The sequence below is a fragment of the Papio anubis genome, chromosome 7, assembly GCF_008728515.1.
Source record: "Papio anubis isolate 15944 chromosome 7, Panubis1.0, whole genome shotgun sequence".
NCBI lineage: Eukaryota > Metazoa > Chordata > Mammalia > Primates > Cercopithecidae > Papio > Papio anubis.
The window spans coordinates 87,162,215-87,183,379 of NC_044982.1; the positions used below are offsets into that span (position 1 = coordinate 87,162,215).

Sequence of the window (21,165 nt, forward strand, 5' to 3'; positions counted from 1 at the left end):
GGTAAAAAAGTTATGGGATTAAAAAGTGTTAAAAAGTTGTGGCAAAAAAAGTAGAAAATGTTTTATGAAAAGTTACAAAAAAAGTTATGAAAAAGAAGTCACGGGATTTTTGAAAAAGTCATGGGATAAAAATAAAAATTAAAAGCAGGCCCCTGTCAGCAAAGCCTGGAGAAGTGGGGCTGGAGTCTCCACCACCACCATGTCCCTACCACCCCTTCCCAGTCACCCTGTTACAATTAGGGTAGCAACACACGACCTCTGTCTAATGGGGAAAGACAAACAGACCCTTTGCCACCTTGACCAGGGTTGAGTCCTTAAATTTCTGAATGATGATGATTGTTATTTAAGAGCCAGAGGCTGGTGGAGTTGGTTTGTTCGGAGGAAGCCTGATGGCCTCCTTACTCTCACCATAGCAAGTTTTCCCTCAGGGGGTCTCTCATCTTCCTATTCAGAGAGGTAGCTGAGGCAGAACAGTGGGGCAAATTGTGGACCAAGTGAGGGCACAGGCTGCTGGGGTGGCCCCCTTCCCCGATGTACATATTGTGTCTGCATAATGTTTTGTATATTCCAGAGGGTAGGGCCACCCCTGTATCGTACCTAGCAGAGGTTGGAGCTGGCACATGGGGAGAGGGGTCTAATAATTATTTGTGGCTAGAAAACTTATTTATTGCTGGCATAGGACAGAGGAAGGAGGCGGGAAGGGGGTCGTGGCTCCCTGGTGATTCGACTCCTGTTTACTTTGCTTTTTATTTGGAATAAATGGATTTAGTCATACCGCTCGGCCTGGTGTGTTCCCATTTCCCTCACTGGGTCCTGGAGTTTGTGCCACTGAAGGAGGAGTCCCAGTGTCTGAACATGTCCAGCTGGGCTGTTGTGGACCTTTCAGGTGTGTTACCTGTATGCTGCCTGGTGTCACCTAGGGGATTTCACCGGGACTACCATGGCACCTAGGGGGCGCAGTCCGGCCCTGACAGACAACAGGCTCAGAAGCCTGATCTAGCCATGGCCGGGAAGACAGGTACCAGCACCTAAGGGCACTGACCTCCACCCACCCCAGGCATCTTCCGTTCCATCCCCTTGCCTCCCTCGCCTGTCTGCACCTGGTGGCCTGTTCCATCTGTCCCTCCAGAGTGTCCGCTGGCTGCCTCACAGGCTCCCTCCAGGCTGAGTTCATGGCCCTGCCACCTGTTGGCCAGAGCCGGCTTCACAGGATAAGAGCCAGCTAAGCTCCAGGGGCTTTCCAGGAAGTGTCCCTTAAGGGTATGGCCTTTTCACCGCTCCCAAAAGCACCCTAGAAATGGCTTGGCCTTTCCCTTCCTCTGAGCTCCACAGAGAACGCAGTCAGCAGAGGACACATTTCCCCGTCGTCCAGAAATGGGTTTGATTCTCAGCCGAGGGACAGCAGGACTGGTAGAGACTGTCAAGCCACACAGCTGCCTGCACAGGGAGGGATGGCAGGGGCTGGCTGTCCATAGGTCGGGCAGGACAGGGAGGTTCTCTGGAGGTGGTGCACTTTGGAGGGGCAATGTCAGGGGACAGCTTTCTCTTGTTGGGCCACAAGAGTCCAAAAGGACAGCACGGTGACTGATTCCCAGCACTAGAGGCGAGATGGTCAGTCACATGTAGGTGTACGTGTGTGTGTGTGTGTGTGTATGTGTGTATATATATATTTATATTATAGGTATTTATACATATTTATATAGGGGTGTGTGTGTGTGTGTGTATATATATATAGGTATTTATAGATATTTATAGACCAGGGCAGGGGCGTACCACAGAGTGGGCACAAGTTTTCAGCAATGGTCACACCTGGATGTGTCCACTCACCACTACAACAGACTAAGTCACAGATGTAGGGGGCTGGCTTTGGGGCTGGGGGAGCCACTGTCGAGTCACAGAACAGCCACTCAGGCTGAGAAGAGGAGGGATCTGTTTAGAGGTCAAAGGGGTGCCTGGGCTCTGAGGATGGGATGGACTTGCCGGACCCGATCGGCTGGCAGTTGGAGAGAAAGCAGAGAGAAAACAGGAGAGAGAAAAGTGAGCAGAGAGCTGGTGAGGTAAGTGCACAGCACAGGTGTGCCACAGCAGCTGTGGGAGGGTTGGGGAGGGGAGGGCGCAGGTGCAGGTGTGGCAAGGTTCCTGGAAAAGAGGGGCTGAAGGGGAGAGGGGAGGAAGATGGAGGGAGGAGCCGGAGCTTCACAGGTAGTGCCTGGGAGCTACAGCGGCCCTCCCCACCCCACGCATGCTGGCCTCTTCCACAGCACCCAGGCAGTGCACCCACCGTTCAGACCAGTGCTCAGCCCATCGGCCTTCCCGCTTCTCTGGTCACCCTGTCTTCCAACCCACTGGCCCTGGGCCACCTCTCGCGTTTGGGAGCCCAACGCAGCAGCCACAAGGCCTGATAGAGAAGGAACACTGCTTGCACCAGGACTATGAAGCTAAAAGGGATGGATGGCTGGGGTGATCGCCGGAGCCCCCTCTGAGCAGTCAGAAAGCCCAGGACCCTCTGAAAGGACCCTGGGGAAGGCAGGGAGGGCAGGCAGCCGGATGCCACTGGCTATAGACTTATAAGTCTAAGAGAGGAGCCTCAGCTTGTTGGGGGTTGCAGGTTGCATAAGTGAGGCTGGGCCCTTCCTGCTGGGAAAAGCAGAAGAGGGAGATTCCATGGCAAGGGAGGTGGGCGGGCTTGCTGGGCGGAGCTCAGCCGGGCCAGCAGGCACTGTGGTCCCCTTGGCTGAATAGCAGAGGCGACCTCTAGGAGCAACAGGCCAAGGTGCGTGACTGCTGGCTGGCGGTAGTGCATCAGAGGGGGCCAGGGACCCTGCATTCAGTCACAAGCTAGCAGCTATGATGGTACCTGGGAGGGAGAGAAGAGGGCTGTGTGTCCCTGCCTGGCCTGTGAGGTGTGTTGTGGGTTGATCATGTGTATGGGACTCTCGAGGTTTTATCCTCAATCACCACTGAATTGCCGACAGATAGAAGAGGTGAGACCCTGACTATCACCCCTGCTCTGCAGTGGATTTGGCTCTCAGCACTCCCAGGCTGGGAGCTGGATGCCCTGCCCTGGCAGCATGACTCAGACTGCACAACAAGTACGGTGTGCCCAGGATGACATTCCTAGGCCTCTGGCCACCTCAGAGTACAACCCCACACACAAGCCTCTCCAAGCTCTCAGCCCTTACACCATAAACCACGAGCTCTCTGATGGCTCCAGAGAACACCCATGTCTGCCAGCTTGGGCACAGAGCCTGTTCCCAGAGCCAGCAGGCTCAGCCATGGAGGTTGGGGAGTTTTGGGGCCGTGGGAGCCAGCCCTGGTACCTGCATCTGGCAAGGATGCTCTGCACCTGCAGCCAGGAGTCGTCCACAGGCCCCCGTGGGTGTGCTAATGGTGGTCGCATTGAAGTAGTTGATGATGCTGACCTCCTCCTTCAGCACATGGTGCATGTGCAGCATCTCATTGCACCGCTGTGCCTGCTCTGCTGACTCCTCCATCAGCATGTTCTGGTCCCCACGCGAGTACAGGTGGGACAGCAGCTCCGAGAAGATGAACTCTTCCATCTGAGAGTGGGCAAAGAGGGAAGGAGTTTGGGACCTGATGCCTGTGCTGCCCTGGCCTCCCGCCGGTCCCTGCTGGGACTGTGCCCTGAGTATGCCTCTTCAGATGCGGCTTTTACGCCACTTGGACTGAAAGATCTGCCTCCCCACTGCCCTTTTCTCACTCAGATAGGGACACTGAGGTCCAGAGGAAAAGTCACTTGTCCAAGGTCACAGATCTGGGAGGGGACCCTGGACCTATCATGCCACCATGACACCTGTCTACTTAGTTTTGTTGTTGTTGTTGTTGTTGATTTTTTTTGGAAATAGGATCTCGCTCTGTTGCTAGGCTGGAGTACAGTGGGCAAAATCACCGCTCACTGCAGCCTCAATCTCTTGGGCTCAAAGTGATCCTCCAATGTCAGCCTGTCGAGTAGCTAGGACTATAGGCACGTGCCACCACCAAGCCCAGCTATTTTTAAAATTTTTGTGTAGAGACCAGGTCTCACTATGTTGCCCAGGCTGGTCTTGAACTCCAGTGCTCAAGCTATCCTCCCGCCATGGCCTCCCAAAGTGCTGGGATTACAGGCATGGGCCACTGACCTCAGTCCCATGTTATATTTCTATAAGACAGCTCTGGTCTGGACCATGCCTCCCTCCCTGAGCCTGGTCCCATAGGGCTGGTCGGCATCTCCCCCAGGCCAACATGGCCACCAGCATCTCCAGTGCCACAGGAGGCCCCAGGGGGCAGTGCATGCACATTGTTGATTATGACGTGCATGATGGTCTTGGGCATGACATCAACCATGAGGTCCCATACAGTCTTGTTGACAATGGCCATGTAGAAGTCCACCAGGTTCTGGGTGTTTTCCATTTGCCGCTCCAGTTGTGGGTCCATGGAGTGCATGAAGCTGTTGGAGCCATTCTTCTTGGCCTTGCTGTCCTGTCATGGAGAACACAAGGGCATCAGGGTGGCCAGGCCATGCAGCCAGGCTCCAGGAATCCCTAGGATCTCAGCCCCTCCAGGGTACCTGGAACATTGAGGCACAGAGAGAAGCAACTGGCCTGAACACACACCCAGCTCCCCACATGCTGTAGACAGTTTCAGGACTCTACTTCTCAGGGCCCCAGACTCCCCCTAATTCAAGTGTCCTCTTAGTTGTGACTCTAGTGCCCAGAATTTGCCTCAAGTTACCAATCCATAAATTTGAAAAGAACATCTCCAGGTCCCTTGCTTGAAGACCTGGTCAGAGCTTGTGCCAGGCTGCAGACGCCTGGCAGGAGGCAAGAAAAGGGCACACTCACTTTCCCCTTGTCCTGGGAGGCCCACACACCAACACTGCCACCCCCGCTGCCACCAGGGAACACAGCAAAGTAGACACACACAGCGAGAAAAATGGGAAGTGTTGGGTGAACCTGGGACACTGCACCCCAACTTTAATGTGTTGTTGAATTCAATTAGCTAATATTTTGTTGAGGATTTTTGCATCAATATTCATCAGTGATACTGGCCTGTAGTGTTTCTTTTTTGGATGTATCTTTGGTTTTGGTATCAGGATAATACTAGCCTTGTAGAATGAGTTTGGAAGTATTCCCTCTTTCTCTATTTTTGGAATCGTTTGGGTAAGGTTGGTATTAGTTCTTCTTTAAATGTTTGCTAGAATTCAGCAGTGAATCATTAGGTCCCAGGTATTTCTTTGCTGGGAGACTTTTTATTACTGCTTCGATCCCATTACTTGTTATTGATCTGTTCAGGTTTTGGATTTCATCCTGGTTCAATCTTGGTAGTCTGGATGTGTCCAGAAATTTACCCATTTTTAGTAGGTTTTCCTATTTCATGATGGCATGCTTGGTAATAGCTACTCAGTGATCTTGAGGGTTTTTTTGTTTGTTTTTTGTTTTTTTGTTTTGTTTTGCCTTTTGTTTTGTTTTGTTTTGCTGTTGTTTTGTTTTGTTTTGTTTTGAGACTCACTCTATCACCCAGGCTGGAGTGCAGTGGCATGATCTCAGCTCACTGCAGCCCACCTCTAGTGGTTCATGCTTGCTCTCCCCTGCCCTGGAAGCTCTTTGGCAAGCAGGGCGGAACCCAGTAATGCCCAGCTTTAATTTCTATTTTTAGTAGAGGATAAGCTCATTTCTGCCATGGCGGATCAGGGCTATTCCGGAACCTCCCTTGACCTCGGAGCTGCCTCCCATTCTGCCCCCTGTAAGTGCTTTGGACATGGAGGGCGTGGGCGACACCCTCCCGCCTATATTTTGTTTTTTAAATTTTAATGATGGTGTATTTTATTATTTTATTTATTTAGAGACAGGGATTCCCATTCCCTGCTGCCCAGGGCTGGAGGCACAGCAGTGCAATCATGATTCACGTGTAACCTTTAAAACACCTAAAACTCAAGAGATCCCCTCCTCCCACCTCAGCCTCATGAGTAGCTGGGACTACAAGCCTGCACCACCACATCTGGCTAATTTTTCTAGTTTTTGTAGAGACAGGGTTTTGCTATGTTGCTGAGGCTGGTCTTGAACTCCTGGCCTCAAGCAATCCTCCTACCTTGGCCTCCCAAAGTGCCGGGAGTACAGGCATGTGCCACCATGCCTGGCCTATATACACATTTTCTTTTCCAAGTTATATAAAGTATGCTGTATGCATCCTTCTGGAATTTGTTTTCTTCACTTAATATTATATTGCTAAAATTCTTATTGTTGTTTATAGCCGGCGTTCATTCTTTTTGACTGCTTGTGACCTTACCAGAAGATAGAGATCCTGAGATCTCTTAAGAACTGCTGCTGGGAGTATACACTGGTACGACCACCTTGGAAAACAGTTTGGCTCCCTCTCATAAGGTTAAATATTCACACTCCTCCCAGCCCATCAATTCTACTCTATATCCAAGAGAAATTCTTGCCTATATAAAACAGGGTATGTGGACAAGGGATGTTCCTAACAGCTCTGTTCAAAATAACAAAAACCTATTGCCCATCAACTGGAGAGTAGGTGACTAAATTTTGCTTTTTATTCCCTTTGATTTCCTGTAGTCTTATGATGCAAGTGGCTTTCCCATGGCTAGCTTGGGGAGGGGGATACTCTTGGCAATCTGTCGTGGCAGTCCTGCTTAGCCCTAGGGCCATCGGTGCCGACCAAACCAAGAGTAAATAGAACAAGGTGCCCCACTGAGCCAATGCCTTGGGTCCCTGGAGGTACAGGCTTGTACTTGTAGGAAATAGCCATCATACACATCAGTCTTTTCAAATGCTTCTGTCACTGGGCTGAGTCCAAAGGACACTCTCTCCCAAAACATTACAAAGCTTATTGGGGCTACCATTTATCGAGCATTTATCATGTGCCTGATCATGTACTAGTGTACTAATTGCATGCATTATTTTATTATTTTATTTTTTTATTTACTTATTCATTTATTTGATATAGGTTCTCTCTCTGTTGCCTGGACAGTTGTACGATCACAGCTCACTGCAGCCTCAAACTCCTGGGCTCAAGTGGTCTCACCTCAGCCTCCCGAGTAGCTGGGACTACAGGCCTAAGCCACCAAGTCCGGCTAATTTTTTAAGAAACATTTTCATAGAAATGAGGTCTGGCTTTGTTGCCCAGGCTAGTCTCGAACTACTGGCTTCAAGCGATCCTCCTCCTTCAGCCTTACTATTGCATTTAATCTTCACCATCACCCTATAAGACTGCCTGGGGGTAGGTGCTCCACACAGTAGCAATGTAGCAACCTCCACTCATAGGAGACAACAAGACTCAGTGTAGTCAAGCAACTTCTCAAAGGTCACACAACTGGAGGGTGGCTGAGCCAGGATGAAGATCTAGGTAGGACTCTAAAGCTGGTGCACCTGTAAATGAGAAAATCTCTGGGGGTTCAGGATAGCTTCCTCCCAAGAAATCTTTCTCCAAAAGTTCTAAAAACAATGACAGATACATCTTTCATAAAGCTAAAAAAACTAGTGCCCCTTCATTTTGGGGGGGGGGGGTAAAGGTTAGCTAAGTTCCAGGGCATCCCATTTTAATCCTATATATTTATAAGGCAACTGCCAGGACAGCACCCCAAACCTAAAGAACCATGCACTGCTATCTCTGTGGGCACGGCGTGTCCATGGATGTAAAGATTTTCCAATGTGTGGTTACAGGCCAGTGGCATTATCCTCAGTCACAGCATAAAGGGCAGCTAGGCCTGGCCTGCTAGGCACCACCGTGAGAATCTGCTGAGCTTTCCAACTAGTTTATCTGTTGTTTGCAATGAAAGATGCCCTGAAAAGAAGGTGTGTGGGTGGAAGGGTTCTGATTTGAGGTCCCCTGATCCGGGCACGATCTCCTTCCCCAGTCGCAGGAATCAGGAGACTCCATCTGTAAACACAGGCTCAAGCTATGTCCCCCAGCCCCCTCTTTCAACCAGGTGCCACCCTCTGCTTCTCTTCCATAGACAGCCTAGAGCTGCCAGCATTCCCTTAGGATCTGTGCCCTCGGGCCTGGCTTAATTTTTTCCTCTCCAAAGAGCCATCTGTAGGGCCAGAGGCTGGCAAAGCCTAACTCATTACTGGATGCCAGTTCCTTTGCCTGACTTTCAGTGATTCCTACCTTACCCTGGGGTTTTATGTTTCTTGTCTCAACTCTAACAGTTCTCATTCCTCACAAGTTGAATTGCTCACTCCAGCCAACTGAAGCATGCTCTTGACACAGTTAGCTCTAGGCACATGGTTGGTGCAAAAAAAAAAAAAGAGAGCATTATGTCAATTTTATTGATCAACAAAAGTGATGGCTCCACTGCAAAGTCAAGTTGATAATGCCTGGGCCTCTGAGTTCAAGAACCTTCTAGTCAAAAGGCTCTGAGCTGAAACATGAGCATGCACACATGCATCTCTCTCAGTCTGGTGAGATAATTTGGATACTTGGTTGATATTCTTGAGCATTTTCCTGACTCATGAATGCACATGTAGCCAACACAATAATAATCATAGCTAATAACGGCTAAAGCTGAGGACTTTCCTGAGCCAAGCAGTGGCTTCAAAAACTTTAGTTTTCATGTAGACTCTGATTGAATAATTTCTGTTTTTCAGATCAAGAAACTATCACATTTGGGATTATGTTAAAAAGGAAAAAAAAGAAATTGAGGCTTAAAGCTGTGAAGTATTTCACAGCCAGCAAGTAGCTAAGTTGGAACCTGAACCCAGGCAGTCTAGCCCTGTGCCCTTATCCATTATCTAGTGTTGGCTACGCAAAACTAGTGTATACACATCTTCAGCTATAGTTTAAGCGGATGACATATTTTTCACTATACTTTATGTAAGTGGCTTTCAGTTTGGGGGTATTCTACTTACACAATCTATTCAGCTGGATATTAACTGAGAACAAATAGAAACTAATGAACACTGAAAAACATAAAACATGAGCAACATGATGTCACTGCAAGACAAAACAGCATATACCTTCTTGTGACTGTATTTTGCTGACAGTCCACGAGCTAAAAATCAGCCTGAACTCAGCAGTGCTCTCTTCCCTTGGGACACACACACACACACACACACACACACACACAGAGAGAGAGAGAGAGAGAGAGAGAGAGAGGAGAGTTGGTGGTCGTGCCGCCCTGAGCTTCCAGTGTGAAGAAGGGAGGGACCAGATGGGTTGGGCAGAAAGGTGCTGGGTCAAGGGGAGAAGGGGGCAGCAGGCAGCCCGCTCACGCTCTGGATTCGTGAAACGCGTGCGCGCGGGGCTGGCCGGGTTGAAGAGTGAGGGGTAAGGGGTGAGAGGTGATGGGGACAGTGGCAAGGTGGGGGCAGCCCTTTCCCAGGCGGTGGCGGGGACGGTGGTGCTGTTGCCCTTTTAAGCTGCGGCTTGACAGGAGCCGCCCCTCCTGTTGGTGGAATTGGTTACAAAGGGAGCAGCCCCCCAGGCCGCCACACAGCTTCCTGCGGAGGCCTCTGTGCCCCTTGCCGTTTTCCATCCGCGCTCCCACAAAGGTTGAGGCGGCTGGGAGAGGCGGAGCCTCCAGAGCTCGGTCGCCGGGTGGTCGCGGCAATGACAGCTGCCCCGGACAGGCTCTCCCTTCCGCGCCCCTCCCGCTGGACAGGAGAGGAAGATGTCGGTGTCAGGGTTCAAGGCCAAACTGAAGTTGCTGGCTGTTCTATCTTCCACAAGAACCAGGAATCCAGCCGCCGCTCAGGGCTCCACTGCAATTTCAGGGTGAGGCGCCCGGCAGCGGCCTCGCTGGGCAGGGCGAGGGCGGAGAGGGGCGCCCGGAGTCCCGGGACAAAGGGGAGCCTGCCCGGGAGAGGCTCCGATTCCCTGCCTCTTTCTCCCGCGACTAGCCCGGCCCTGGCCCCTGTGACTGCGCGGGGCTTGAATGGGAGGCAGAGGGCGCGTCTCTCCGGCTCCTCACGCGGGGCTGGCTTGGGGGCTGCCGGCCCGAGTTGGCCCCGGTCGCCGCTCCCCCAGGTGGGAGCCCGCGCGGCAGGAGTCCTCTCGGGACCCAAGGTCTCTCTCAGTCAGCCGGCCCGCTCCCGGGACCGTGACAGGGCGGGGCAGGGAGGCTCTGGCGTCGTTTGAGCCCAGGCGCAGAAGGGAAAAGGCCTTTAAGATTTTCGGGTTTTTTGACCGGGCGCGGTGGCTCAAGCCCGTAATCCCAGCACTTTGGGAGGCCACGGCGGGCGGATCATCTGAGGCCAGGAGTTGGAGACCAGCCTGGCCAAGATGGTGAAACCCCATCTCTACTAAAAAATACAAAAATTAGCCGGGCATGGTGTCAGGCGCCTTAATCCCAGCTACTTGAGAGGTAGAATTTTTTTTTTTTTTTTTTTTTGGTTTTTCCTGTCTGGGCGACAGTTTGACTCTGTCGCCCAGGCTGGAGTGCAGTGGCGCGATCTCAGTAGTTAAAGCGATTCTCCTGCGTCAGCCTCCCGAGTAGCTGGGATTACAGGCGCCCACCACCACACCTGGCTAACTTTTGTGTTTTTAATAGAGACAGGGTTTCACCGTGTTGGCCAGGCTGGTCTCGAACTCCTGACTTTAAATGACCCACCTCTGTCTCCCAAAGCGCTGGGATTCCAGGCAGGAGCCACCGCACTAGGACCCAAGGCCCTTAAGTTTTAAGGCCTCATTCTTCAGTCAGGTTTTCCTTGATCCCCCGTATTCAGCCAGTTGTTTTTAAGTTTGTGTTTAAGGAGAAACTAACAATGAAAACGGACTCGTTGACGGAGGAAAAGTTGGAATGCAGCCTCTGGTGCTGTTTGAGTGATCCCTCTCCCTGGGGCCTGGCTGCGCTGCTGTGTTCTGGAAAGGCCCATTGTACCCTGGAGGCGGCAGGTAAGAGTCCTGTGCAGGTGCTCCGCCCACTTTTCCTTTCAGGCGTCTGTGTCAGCTGTTTTTCCCCTGTAGAATGTGTCCCTGACCTCCACCCCTTAACCCTACCCAATTTTTCTTTACATGTCTGACCATCAAGGCTCTTCTGGGTCATATTCAGTTCATGCTGATATTTTCCCTTCCTCACCTCTTTAGTCCTTGCTATTTTTGCTTTGGTCATGTTATGCTATATTTTGTAAGCCTTTTTACGTTTTTTTTATGGTGGCAGGGGAAAATATTTTATAATTATGCTTTGTGCTTTTTATCTTCCACTCAATAAATGCTTAGTAAATATTTGTTTTATTGAGTATATGAACCTATTCTAACTATATTGTACTTGAACAAAAATCTTAACTGCCTTGTAAGTTAGCTGCTAAGAATTTGTCAAAAGTGCAGAGATAACATCAAGAACTTGTGTACAAAAAGATCTCTAAGGGCTTCATGGAAATCTGTAAATTGACTTCATATGAAAGAGAGTGTAAGAAGTGAAAATGTAAAGCATGATTGGAGAGCCAGAGTGATAAAGCAAGCATCCCTTTCTCCAGATCCTTTGTAACAGTATTATGTGTCTCTTTCAGAAATCATTCTGAAAGATAATGCCAACTCAGAACCTAGGACACCATCCAGTGGGTTTCTGCAGCTTAGGTGGTTCAATTCCTCGTCAGCACCTTTGTTTTCTCTGCCTCAGCTTGCTTACAGTGATGTTCTCAGTAGCTGTAATTGCTGCTATCTTTGAAGACTTAAGCATTTTTTTTTTTTTTAGCTCACAGGGGTATATGTGCATTTTTATTTCACCAAGTGTTAGAATTTTTACTCTGCTTTTGTGGGCTCTGGGTTAGCTACTTGGTTGTTTAGTTGTAAAATGATTAGCAGGGAAAACCGTGTGTGTGTCTCTGTGTGTGTGTGTCTCTGTGTGTGTGTGTATGTGTGTGTATTTTAAGTTTCTTTTGTTGTCAGAGCACTTAGAATTTTAGTTTATATGGTAGTTCTGTCAGTTTACTTTATTCTCCACCCCACATTTATTGAACAACAAAGTATGAAAGTAATGCGTCCCATAACCAGCCTTCAGAAGAATTACAGCTGCTGTATGTCTGAACTTTCTTGTCTTGTCTTTTCTTTTACATTTATTTATTTATTTGTTTGTTTATTTATTTATTTATTTATTTTTGAGACGGATTCTCACTCTGTCACCCAGGCTGGAGTGCAGTGGCACAATCTCATCTCACTGCAACCTCCGCCACCCAGGTTCAAGCAATTCTCCTGCCTCAGCCTCCTGAGTAGCTGGGATTACAGGCATCTGCCACCACTTGGCTCATTTTTGTAATTTTAGTAGAGACAGGGTTTCACCATCTTGGCCAGACTGGTTTTAAACTCCTGACCTCGTGATACACCTGCCTCAACCTCCTAAAGTGCTGGGATTACAGGTGCGAGCCACCATGCCTGGCTGAACTTCCAAGAAGAAGTTTGTGCATCAATTTTCAAAAAATTATGATATCAAAAGAGAGCTGTGTCCTACCTTTGGAAAGATACAAAAACTGAACATTCTGGCAAGCAGTTTAGCTTGCTGGTGCTTGAGATAGAGCCACACATTGGTCTCAGTGGATTTATAGAGAAAAATAGATACAAAAAGTTATTTCTAAATAAGACCAAAAAATCCTTTTCTTAAGCAGTGACCGGTAACGAGGTTGTCTTGGTTAACCTTGAAATGTGTTGCCCTTGATTAAGACAGTTTTATAGTGGGGATGGTAGTGGTGATAAACTTGTTTGAAATTTGTCCACTTACAGTAACCTTTGTGGTAGCCGTCACAGACAACTTCATCCTCACAGGCCTTAAAATTACTATAAAACTAATAGAATGGAGGAGAAACAAAGGACCTGAATAATTAGATGCTAGATAATTGTAATGTGTTTTCATAACCAGGGAAAAAGAGCAGTGTTAGAAGCACTTAAACATTCTATGTAAGGAACACTGCCTGAATTTATATTGCGATTTTTGAGCCCCATTTGCTGTTTAAAAACTGGCATATTGCAGGTCATATTTTAAAGACAAATGGAAAACTTACCTTTTCAAGATTGATATGAAGCTTAACCTTATCAAAATTACAAAATTTAAAGCATATGATTAAAAAATATTAATGCATAGGTTTAAATATTGGTCATCATTTTAGATGTCTTTCAAAATAGATTGTCTCTTAAATATAAAACTGAACAAACTTTTAACATATTGCAGAGTTTGTGCTGAAGGTTAAGTTTCCTGGGGTGGTGGATATTTTATAATATGGACAATAAAACCTTCTTATTTTAAGAAATTTAGAAAAATTTTAGGTAAAACTAGAAAATATTACTGATAATTCTACCACTCAGAAAGTACCACTATCAGAATTTTGTATTTTTCCAGTCATCTGCTCATCTTTTCTCCTATGCTTGTATATGTTCCCTCTCCCTTGAAAAATCAGACTTTTTTTTGTAATCTGCTTATTCACTCAACAATATTGTAGATCTATGTCATAACTTATTCCTCTACAGTGGCTTCAGTTATTGTGCGCTTTCTGTTGGATGACTATACCATCTAGTCAGTCATGTTTCCTGGTACTGAATACATGGTGTGTGTGTGTGTGTGTGTGTGTGTGTGTGTTTCTACCTTAACTAATGCTTTAGACATCAATAGGTAGAGCTAAATGCTTGAAACCTTCCAAGTGGTGGCTTTCAGTTCTCACTGCTGAATTGGTTTCTAGAGATGAAACAAATTATATGGAAACTTTTTTCTGAGATGAAGTCTCACTCTTGTCGCCCAGACTGGAGTGCAATGGCATGATCTTGGCTCACTGCAACCTCCACCTCCCGTGTTTAAGTGGTTCTCCTGCCTCCACCTCCCCAGTAGCTGGGATTACAGGTGCCTGCCACCACACCCGGCTAATTTTTGTATTTTTAATAGAGACGGGGTTTCACCATGTTGGCCAGGCTGGTCTCTTAACTCCTGACCTCAGGTGATCTGCCTGCCTTGGCCTCCCAAAGTGCTGGGATTACAGGTGTGAGCCACCATGCCTGGCATTTTTTCTTCTAGGTACCAACTTGTATTTATCAGTTTGGTAAAAATGTTAGAAAGTGTGCAATAAAATGGGCATTCTCACAGTCGTGGCAGAAAGTATAATTATCTTTAATTTTCTAGAAAGCAGTTTGGCTCTCTAGAAACTTGCCTAACCTCTCCCCGTTTAGGCAAGATAAATTCTGACTACCCCAAGGTGGCCAACCTTGTCCCTGTGATTCCAGATCTCCCAGAAAGAGAAGTTTAGTCTCAGGGAAAACCCAGATTTTCTTGGCTTCGCCCACCTTGACAGCTGATCACTGGAAATGGGTGGGCTGGTCGAGTCCTGTAATCAGGTTTTGTGTCCAGAGAGGCAGGTGGAAAGATGGGAGGGATGTAGCAAAACTGACATCAATGGAACTCTATAAGTTAATATAGAATGGCAAAGGGATGTTTCTTCCAAGGAAGAAATTCTAGGAAAGGAAGGAAAGTGGAGGAGAAGGCAGCAGCTCTCAAAGTTTTGGAATCAGGACTCCTTTACACTCTTAAAAATATATTGAGGGCCCAAGGAGCTTTGGTTTATGTAGGTTATATGTATTGCTATTTATCACTAGAAATTAAATCGGAAATACTTAAACTATTCTTTAAAAGCTCACCACATTTGTTATAAATGCTTTTATGAAAAAATTTCTAAACCCAAAGTAGCACAATCTTACATTTTTTGCAAATTTCTTTGATGTTTGGTATGTCATTTTTATCTGCATTCAATTTATTGTGTGATATTTGCTTGAAAAAATGTGAACAATGTCCAATCTCCCAGGTCGGAATGCAGTGGTGTGATCACAGCTCACTGCAGCCTCAGTCTCCGGGGACTCAGGTGATCCTCCCACCTCAACCTCCAGAGTAGTTGGGACTACAGGTGTGTATCACCACACCTGGCTAATTTTTTGTATCTTTTTGTAGAGACAGGGTTTTGCCATGTTGCCTAGACTTCTTTTTTGATACTCCATCAAAACTTGGTTTTTCTTGAACTTTGGATCTTTTACCCTTGCATGACATTATAACATCATGCATTGGTCATTTAGAAAATAATGTTCACCGAGATCTTCTACATGTTGATACATTTGATTATACAGTATCAAAATACATTCATCAATATCACCATCAATCTCATCAGAATACTTTTGGAAAGCTATGGTGGATATAAGTTTTCTAAAATTCTCATTTTTTGTTCAAAAGCTTGAATTTTATTATTAGCAATTTTATTATTGAATTTTATTATGGCCTGTCTGTTGTTTTTCTTGAAATGACAGAATCTCGTTTTTTGAGAAAATGTCTCCCAAAAACCCACGATGAAATAATATTGTTTGTCAGTCATCCTTTCAAGTAAAAATGGTATTCCATTAAAGTGGTTAATTCACTTCACGACTTAGTGACACAAGGGTTTTTTCTCAGGCAGTCTGTAGGAATGCTCCTGTGTACTTCCAATTTCATCACTTGAAATATTAAAAAGACATATTCAAGGATAAAAATGTAGTAAAATTTTCACTGCTTCATCATTCTTTTTGTTTTTGAGACAGGGCCTTGTTCTGTCACCCAGGCTGGAGTGCATGATCACAGCTCACTGTAGCCTCAACCTTCTAGGTGCAATCCTCCTGCCTCAGCTTTCCAAGTACCTGGGACTACAGGCATACAATCACAATGTCCAGCTAAATTTTGTATTTTTTGTAGAGATAGGGTTTCACTATGTTGGCCAGGCTGGTCTCAAACTCCTGACCTCAGGTGATCTACCTGCCTCAGCCTCCCAAAGTGCTGGGATTACAGGTGTGAGACACCATGCCTGGCCTGCCCTTCCTTTTTAAACCTTTCCTATGCATAGTGAAGAATACCATGACTACTAGTAGTTTGGTGTTACTGCCTTTGTTTGTGCTAAAGTACCAGCGTTTTTACCCGCTATTGTATTTGCACCCTTACAGCAAATGTCACCATGTTAGTATTCCCATTAAAATAGTTTGGACCTGGGCGTCTGAGGGCCGCACTTTGGGAACCATTGAAATAGGTACTTAAACCTACTATATACCATATCTTTTCATCTGCAAGATTTTTAAAAACATGATTTCAGGTTTTTTTTTTGTTTTTTTTTTTTTGTAATTTTTAAAATACGGTTTTGAGGGGTTTTAGTCCAGAGTAACAAACGCATTTTATTTTGCTTATGCTGAACTTTACTAGACAAATACTAACCTAATGGAATGAGGTCCTAAATCGAGTTGCAGTTTCTTTAGCCAAAAAATAAATAAATAAATAACCCAAAGCTAAACACATAAAAATGATCCATAGGATGTATTCCCAATGTATGCTGAAGAATTTGAAGAAGAAAGTGCAATACTCAGTAAGTGGTGTTCTTTATGAATAGGATTAATTCTGAAGAGTTTCTTTTAGCCTGTAAAGAGATTTGGGACACAGTAAGAGAGGAATGAGAAGAATGAGAATAGTAAACTAAACCATTATTGAAGAGATATACTGTTAATGATGTCCTCCTTCAACACAACTTGTTTTTCTTTTTTCTTTTTTTTTTTGGCGAGGGGACAGAGTCTTTCTCTGTCACCAGGCTGGAGTGCAGTGGTGCAATCTCAGGTCACTGCAACCTCCGCCTCCCTGGTTCAAGCGATTCCCCTGTGTCAGCCTTCTGAGTAGCTGGGACGACAGGTGTGTGTCACCATGCCCGGCTAATTTTTTTTTTTTTTTTTTTTTAGTAGAGACAGGGTTTCACCATGTTGGCCAGTATGGTCTCGACCGCATGACCTCGTGATCCACCCACCTCGGCCTCCCAAAGTGCTGGGATTATAGGCGTGAGCCACCATACCCGGCCAACTTGTTTTTCTTAAAAGAACCTTTGGTAAATATTTGGCTTCTGTGGCTTCAGCTATAATTCAGATTATAGTTTTCAAAGCAGTGTTTCCTAAAGTTGTTGGTGTGAAATTGTTTTCCATGACTTGAACCTAGTTGTTCTGAAGCTAATATATAATAATGGCTTCTCCCCAATTTATAATTGAAAACAATACAAATTAACAGAGTAAATGTCTGTTAGTGGGTAAAAGCACATAATGCTTAGTTCATTAGCTTTTTAAAAAAAATCACATGTAATTGTGTTCCAAAAATATATGTATAGTAATGGCACTTCTTGGTATTACTTGGTTTGTGTGATAGAATAAAATATTATAATTGTATGGTGTTTGAATTAGTTATCTATTGCTCTGTAACAAATTTAGCAACTTAAAACCACAAACATTATCTCACAGTTTCTGTGGGTCAGGATTCTGTGCAGTTTACCTTGGGTTCACTGGCTTGGCCTCTCACCAGGCAGTGAAGGTGTTGGTGGTGGCTATGATCATCCCAAGGCAGGATAGGGAGAGAATCCGTCCCAAGCTCACGTTGGCAGGATTTTTCTCACAGGCTGTTGGACTGGGCCTCCATTTCTAGATGGCCATTGGTCGGAGGCCTTTTACAATACCTTGCCATGTGGGCCTCTCCATAGGGCAGCTCATCACATGGCAACTGGCTTCCATCAGAGGGAGCAATGGAAAGAGCAGGAGAAGGGTGACCAAGGCAGGCATCATAGTCTCCTTGTAGCCTCACCTCAGAAGTGATGTTATTACTTTTGCTTCATTCTCTTTGTTAGAAGTGAGTCACTAGGTCCAGGGGCAGGAATTTTACAAGGGTATGAATGGCAGGAGGTGAGGGTGATCGGGGCCATTTAGAGGCTGCCTACCAGTGTTGAAGAAAATTGTTGACTTCTATGAGCTGTAGCAGCAGACAGTGCTATGCAAGGAGAATGGCTGTCTCAAAAGTCCAGCTCCTCACGTGGGTTTTAATGTGTTGCCTTTTCCCCCATACATTTTGTTTAAATCCATGGTCATCTTGCCATTTAGTGGTGTGGTTTAATTGCATATTTGGGTTAGTCTGTATGTAAACGTTTAACACACGTGTCTCTGTGCTAAACAGGAATCCTATGCATCTTCTTCACCAATATGGTTTGTGGACTCTGATGAGCCAAATCTGACATCAGTTTTGGAACACCTAGAAGACACCAAGAACAATATTCGGTAAGGAAGGAAGCCAAGCTATTTTCTCTTTTCCTCATGAACATTATATTTAGAAATTAAATGTTAAGAGATAATATGATATAAAAGCATGATTAATGACTATAATCTTAGAGGAATTAAAGTCTGGATATTTTAAGTCCTTCAAATCTTATTTACTACCTAGTTTCCCTTTATTATTTCCCTCATGTATAACCTTAGTTTAGATTAGGAATTCAAGATCTCTTTTTCCCTGAATTCTAACCATTAAGCCAAGCAAGCATTTTGAGTAGAGACGACTAGCCAAAGTGGGAGGTGGAAAAAAGACCAAGGTAGAAGTGAAGGGAGAGATGGGTAGAGTCACACCAGAACTAGTATGAGGGAATTGCCTTTTCTTTCAAGGGTCTGTAAGTCTGCAATAAAAGTCAAAGGTATTCAAAAAGAAAGTTTTGTTTTTGTTTTTAGTATATAAAGAAGTATAACTTACCATGTTGCAAAAATTTTAAAAACCTTTATTATAAAACTCATAAGCAACCATAAGCATATAAAACTCATAAGCAATCTATTGTAAAATATAGAAAAGAAAAGAAAAAAAATAAAGTCTCTCATAATTTTTCTACCTAATATAATCACTGTTGACATGATGGCTATTTTCTACCCTTATATATTTTTTCTTTGCTAGTAAAATACAAAACCCTTATACATATGTTTAAATAATTGAGGTCGTATTCTCTATAGTTTTATATTCTTTTAAAAAGCATTTACTAGGCCAGGCGTGGTGGCTCACGCCTGTAATCCCAGCACTTTGGGAGGCCGAGGCAAGCAGATCATGAGGTCAAGAGATCGAGACCATCCTGGCTAACACGATGAAACCCCATCTCTACTAAAAATACAAAAATTAGCCAGGCATGGTGGCAGGCGCACCTGTAGTCCCAGCTACTCAGGAGACTGAGACAGGAGAATGGTGTGAACCTGGGAGACAGAGCTTGCAGTAAGCCGAGATCATGCCATTGCACTCCAGCCTGGGCGACAGAGCAAGACTCCATCTCTAAAAAAATTAAAAATTAAAAATTAAAAAAATAAAAAGCATTTACTGTATTTTCCTATGATGTCATAATCTTTATAGAAAACTAACAATCATTATTTTAAGTTGACATGATTGTTTACCTAAAAATATCCAAAGGAACCAACTGAAAAAAAACCCCAATTTTTAAGATTGCTAGTTAAAAGCTCTGTTATATAAAAACCAATAGCCTTCCCCAATATTACCTATAATCACATAGGAGATATAGTGGTAAAGTATTTTTTCGAGTATTTCAGCAAAAATTAAATAGCTAGGAATAAACTTACATGTGCAGGACTTTTATCAAGAACATGACAAAATTTTGCTGAGTGGAATGAAAGATTTGCATTCTATGTCCCTGGATGAGTAGATTTCATATTATAAATATGTTAGTTATCACCATGTCTTCATATTAATTTATAAATGTAATTTCTGCTGGGCACAGTGTCTCACACTAGTAATCCCAAAAGTTTGGGAAGCTGAGGCAGGTAGATGACAATTAGCTAGGTGTGGTGGTACACACTTGTAGTCCCAACTACTCAGGAGGCTGAGGTGGGAGGATCACTTGAGCCTGGGAGGCAGAGATTGCGGTGAGCCGAGATCATGCCTCTGAACTCCAGCGTAGGTGACAGAATGAGACCCTGTCTCAAAAAAAAAAAAAAAAAAAAAACCTGTAGATTTATTTTTGGAACTTGACAAAATGATGCTAAAGTTTGTTTAGAAGAGTAAGTAATAAAAAATAATAAAGAATAGATTTGTTCAACCAGATATTAAATAAAATATTGTGGAATAGCCCTGGGCCAGACAGATAAAGCCAATGGAAGTTTAGAACCAGAGTCATGCTAATGATAATTTAGTATAAGATAAAGATGGTATTTTAACTTAATAGGGAAAAGATAGATTATTCTGCAAATAGTCTTAGGAGAGCTGACCATTTGAGGAAGTTTGAGTCTTAACTCCAATTTTTGTCAAAATAAATTATAGTTGGTTTAAACACAAATTTCTTAAAAATAAGAACTGAAGAACATGGGTTTGAAGATATTTTAAGAGTTAAGGCTGAGGCTGGGCACAGTGGTTCACGCCTATAATCCCAGTACTTTGCGAGGCCAAGGTGAAAGGAGTGCTTGAGCCCAGGAGTTTGAGATCAGCCTGGGCAACATGGCAAGACCCCCTCTTCTCTCTCTCTCTCTCTCTAGATATACATATACATATACATATACATATACATATACATACACATATACATATGCGAAAAAAGAGTTAAGGTTTATATGGAGAGCCATGAAGATAAGAGGTAAAAATTAATTAAAAGCTAGATAGACACATGTTTACATCTCCAGAAAGGGGGTTGATGGGAAAGAATAATAGACATAGCTCCATTACTGCTACCTCCTTTTAGGAAGTTGCTTGTGAACATCTAAAGATAACAGTTTTATAATAGCAGAAATGAGTTATTTTTCACTGTCTAAAACATTACATAAACATGTTCATAAAGTTAAATGAAGTAGGATATAAAATTGGGCCTAGTGTTTTAAAAAGTAAATATATTTACACGAAGGAGGAAACGACTCACCTCCCACTCTTATAGCCTTTGCCAGTTTATCATAGCCTAGTTTCTTGAGAGAATAAGCTACATGTCTTCACCTTTTTTCACTGAATTCATTGTAATCTGGATTTTGCCCTCATCAATGCACTAAAATTTATCTCCTAGTTGCCATATCTAGTGGCTCCTCTCTTAGTCCCCAAATTGACCCCTCTGCAGTATTTTGATACTGTTGATTGTTCCCTTGTTGAAACATTCCTCCACTCTTAATGTCCACCAATAAAGAGTTGGTTAAATAAAAATTATAGTGTGCAGTTTTATAATAGAATATTCTGTTGTAGATCAAAAGAAATGCAGCCAGTCCTTCCATAAGCATGTGCAAACTTCTAAGATATATTAAGTAAAAAAGTAAGGCATAAAATATTGTGTATAATCTGGCCCCTTTAATATACAGTATTAAAAAAAATCCGTATCTGTGCTTATTTATACTTACTTTTTTCTCACCTGGTGGATACAGCAAACTGTGAATAGTAGAACACAATTAAAAAAAACATTAAGTGGCTTCTGT

General features: G+C 44.6%; 1 protein-coding gene and 1 pseudogene across 1 annotated transcript; one reads left to right on the forward strand and one right to left on the reverse strand.

Moving 5' to 3' along the window:
- Window positions 1-3,272: 3,272 nt before the first annotated feature.
- Window positions 3,273-9,087, reverse strand: LOC116275899 (annotated as a pseudogene).
- Window positions 9,088-9,319: 232 nt separating this feature from the next.
- LOC101015259 (putative ubiquitin-conjugating enzyme E2Q2-like protein) lies at window positions 9,320-18,804 on the forward strand. Its single transcript, XM_017960970.3, is given in 5 exon segments — window positions 9,320-9,732; window positions 10,698-10,804; window positions 10,806-10,851; window positions 17,915-18,008; window positions 18,011-18,804. Coding segments are annotated over 5 exon segments (477 nt in total). The 5' UTR covers window positions 9,320-9,567; the 3' UTR covers window positions 18,076-18,804.
- The last annotated feature ends 2,361 nt before the right edge of the window (window positions 18,805-21,165 follow it).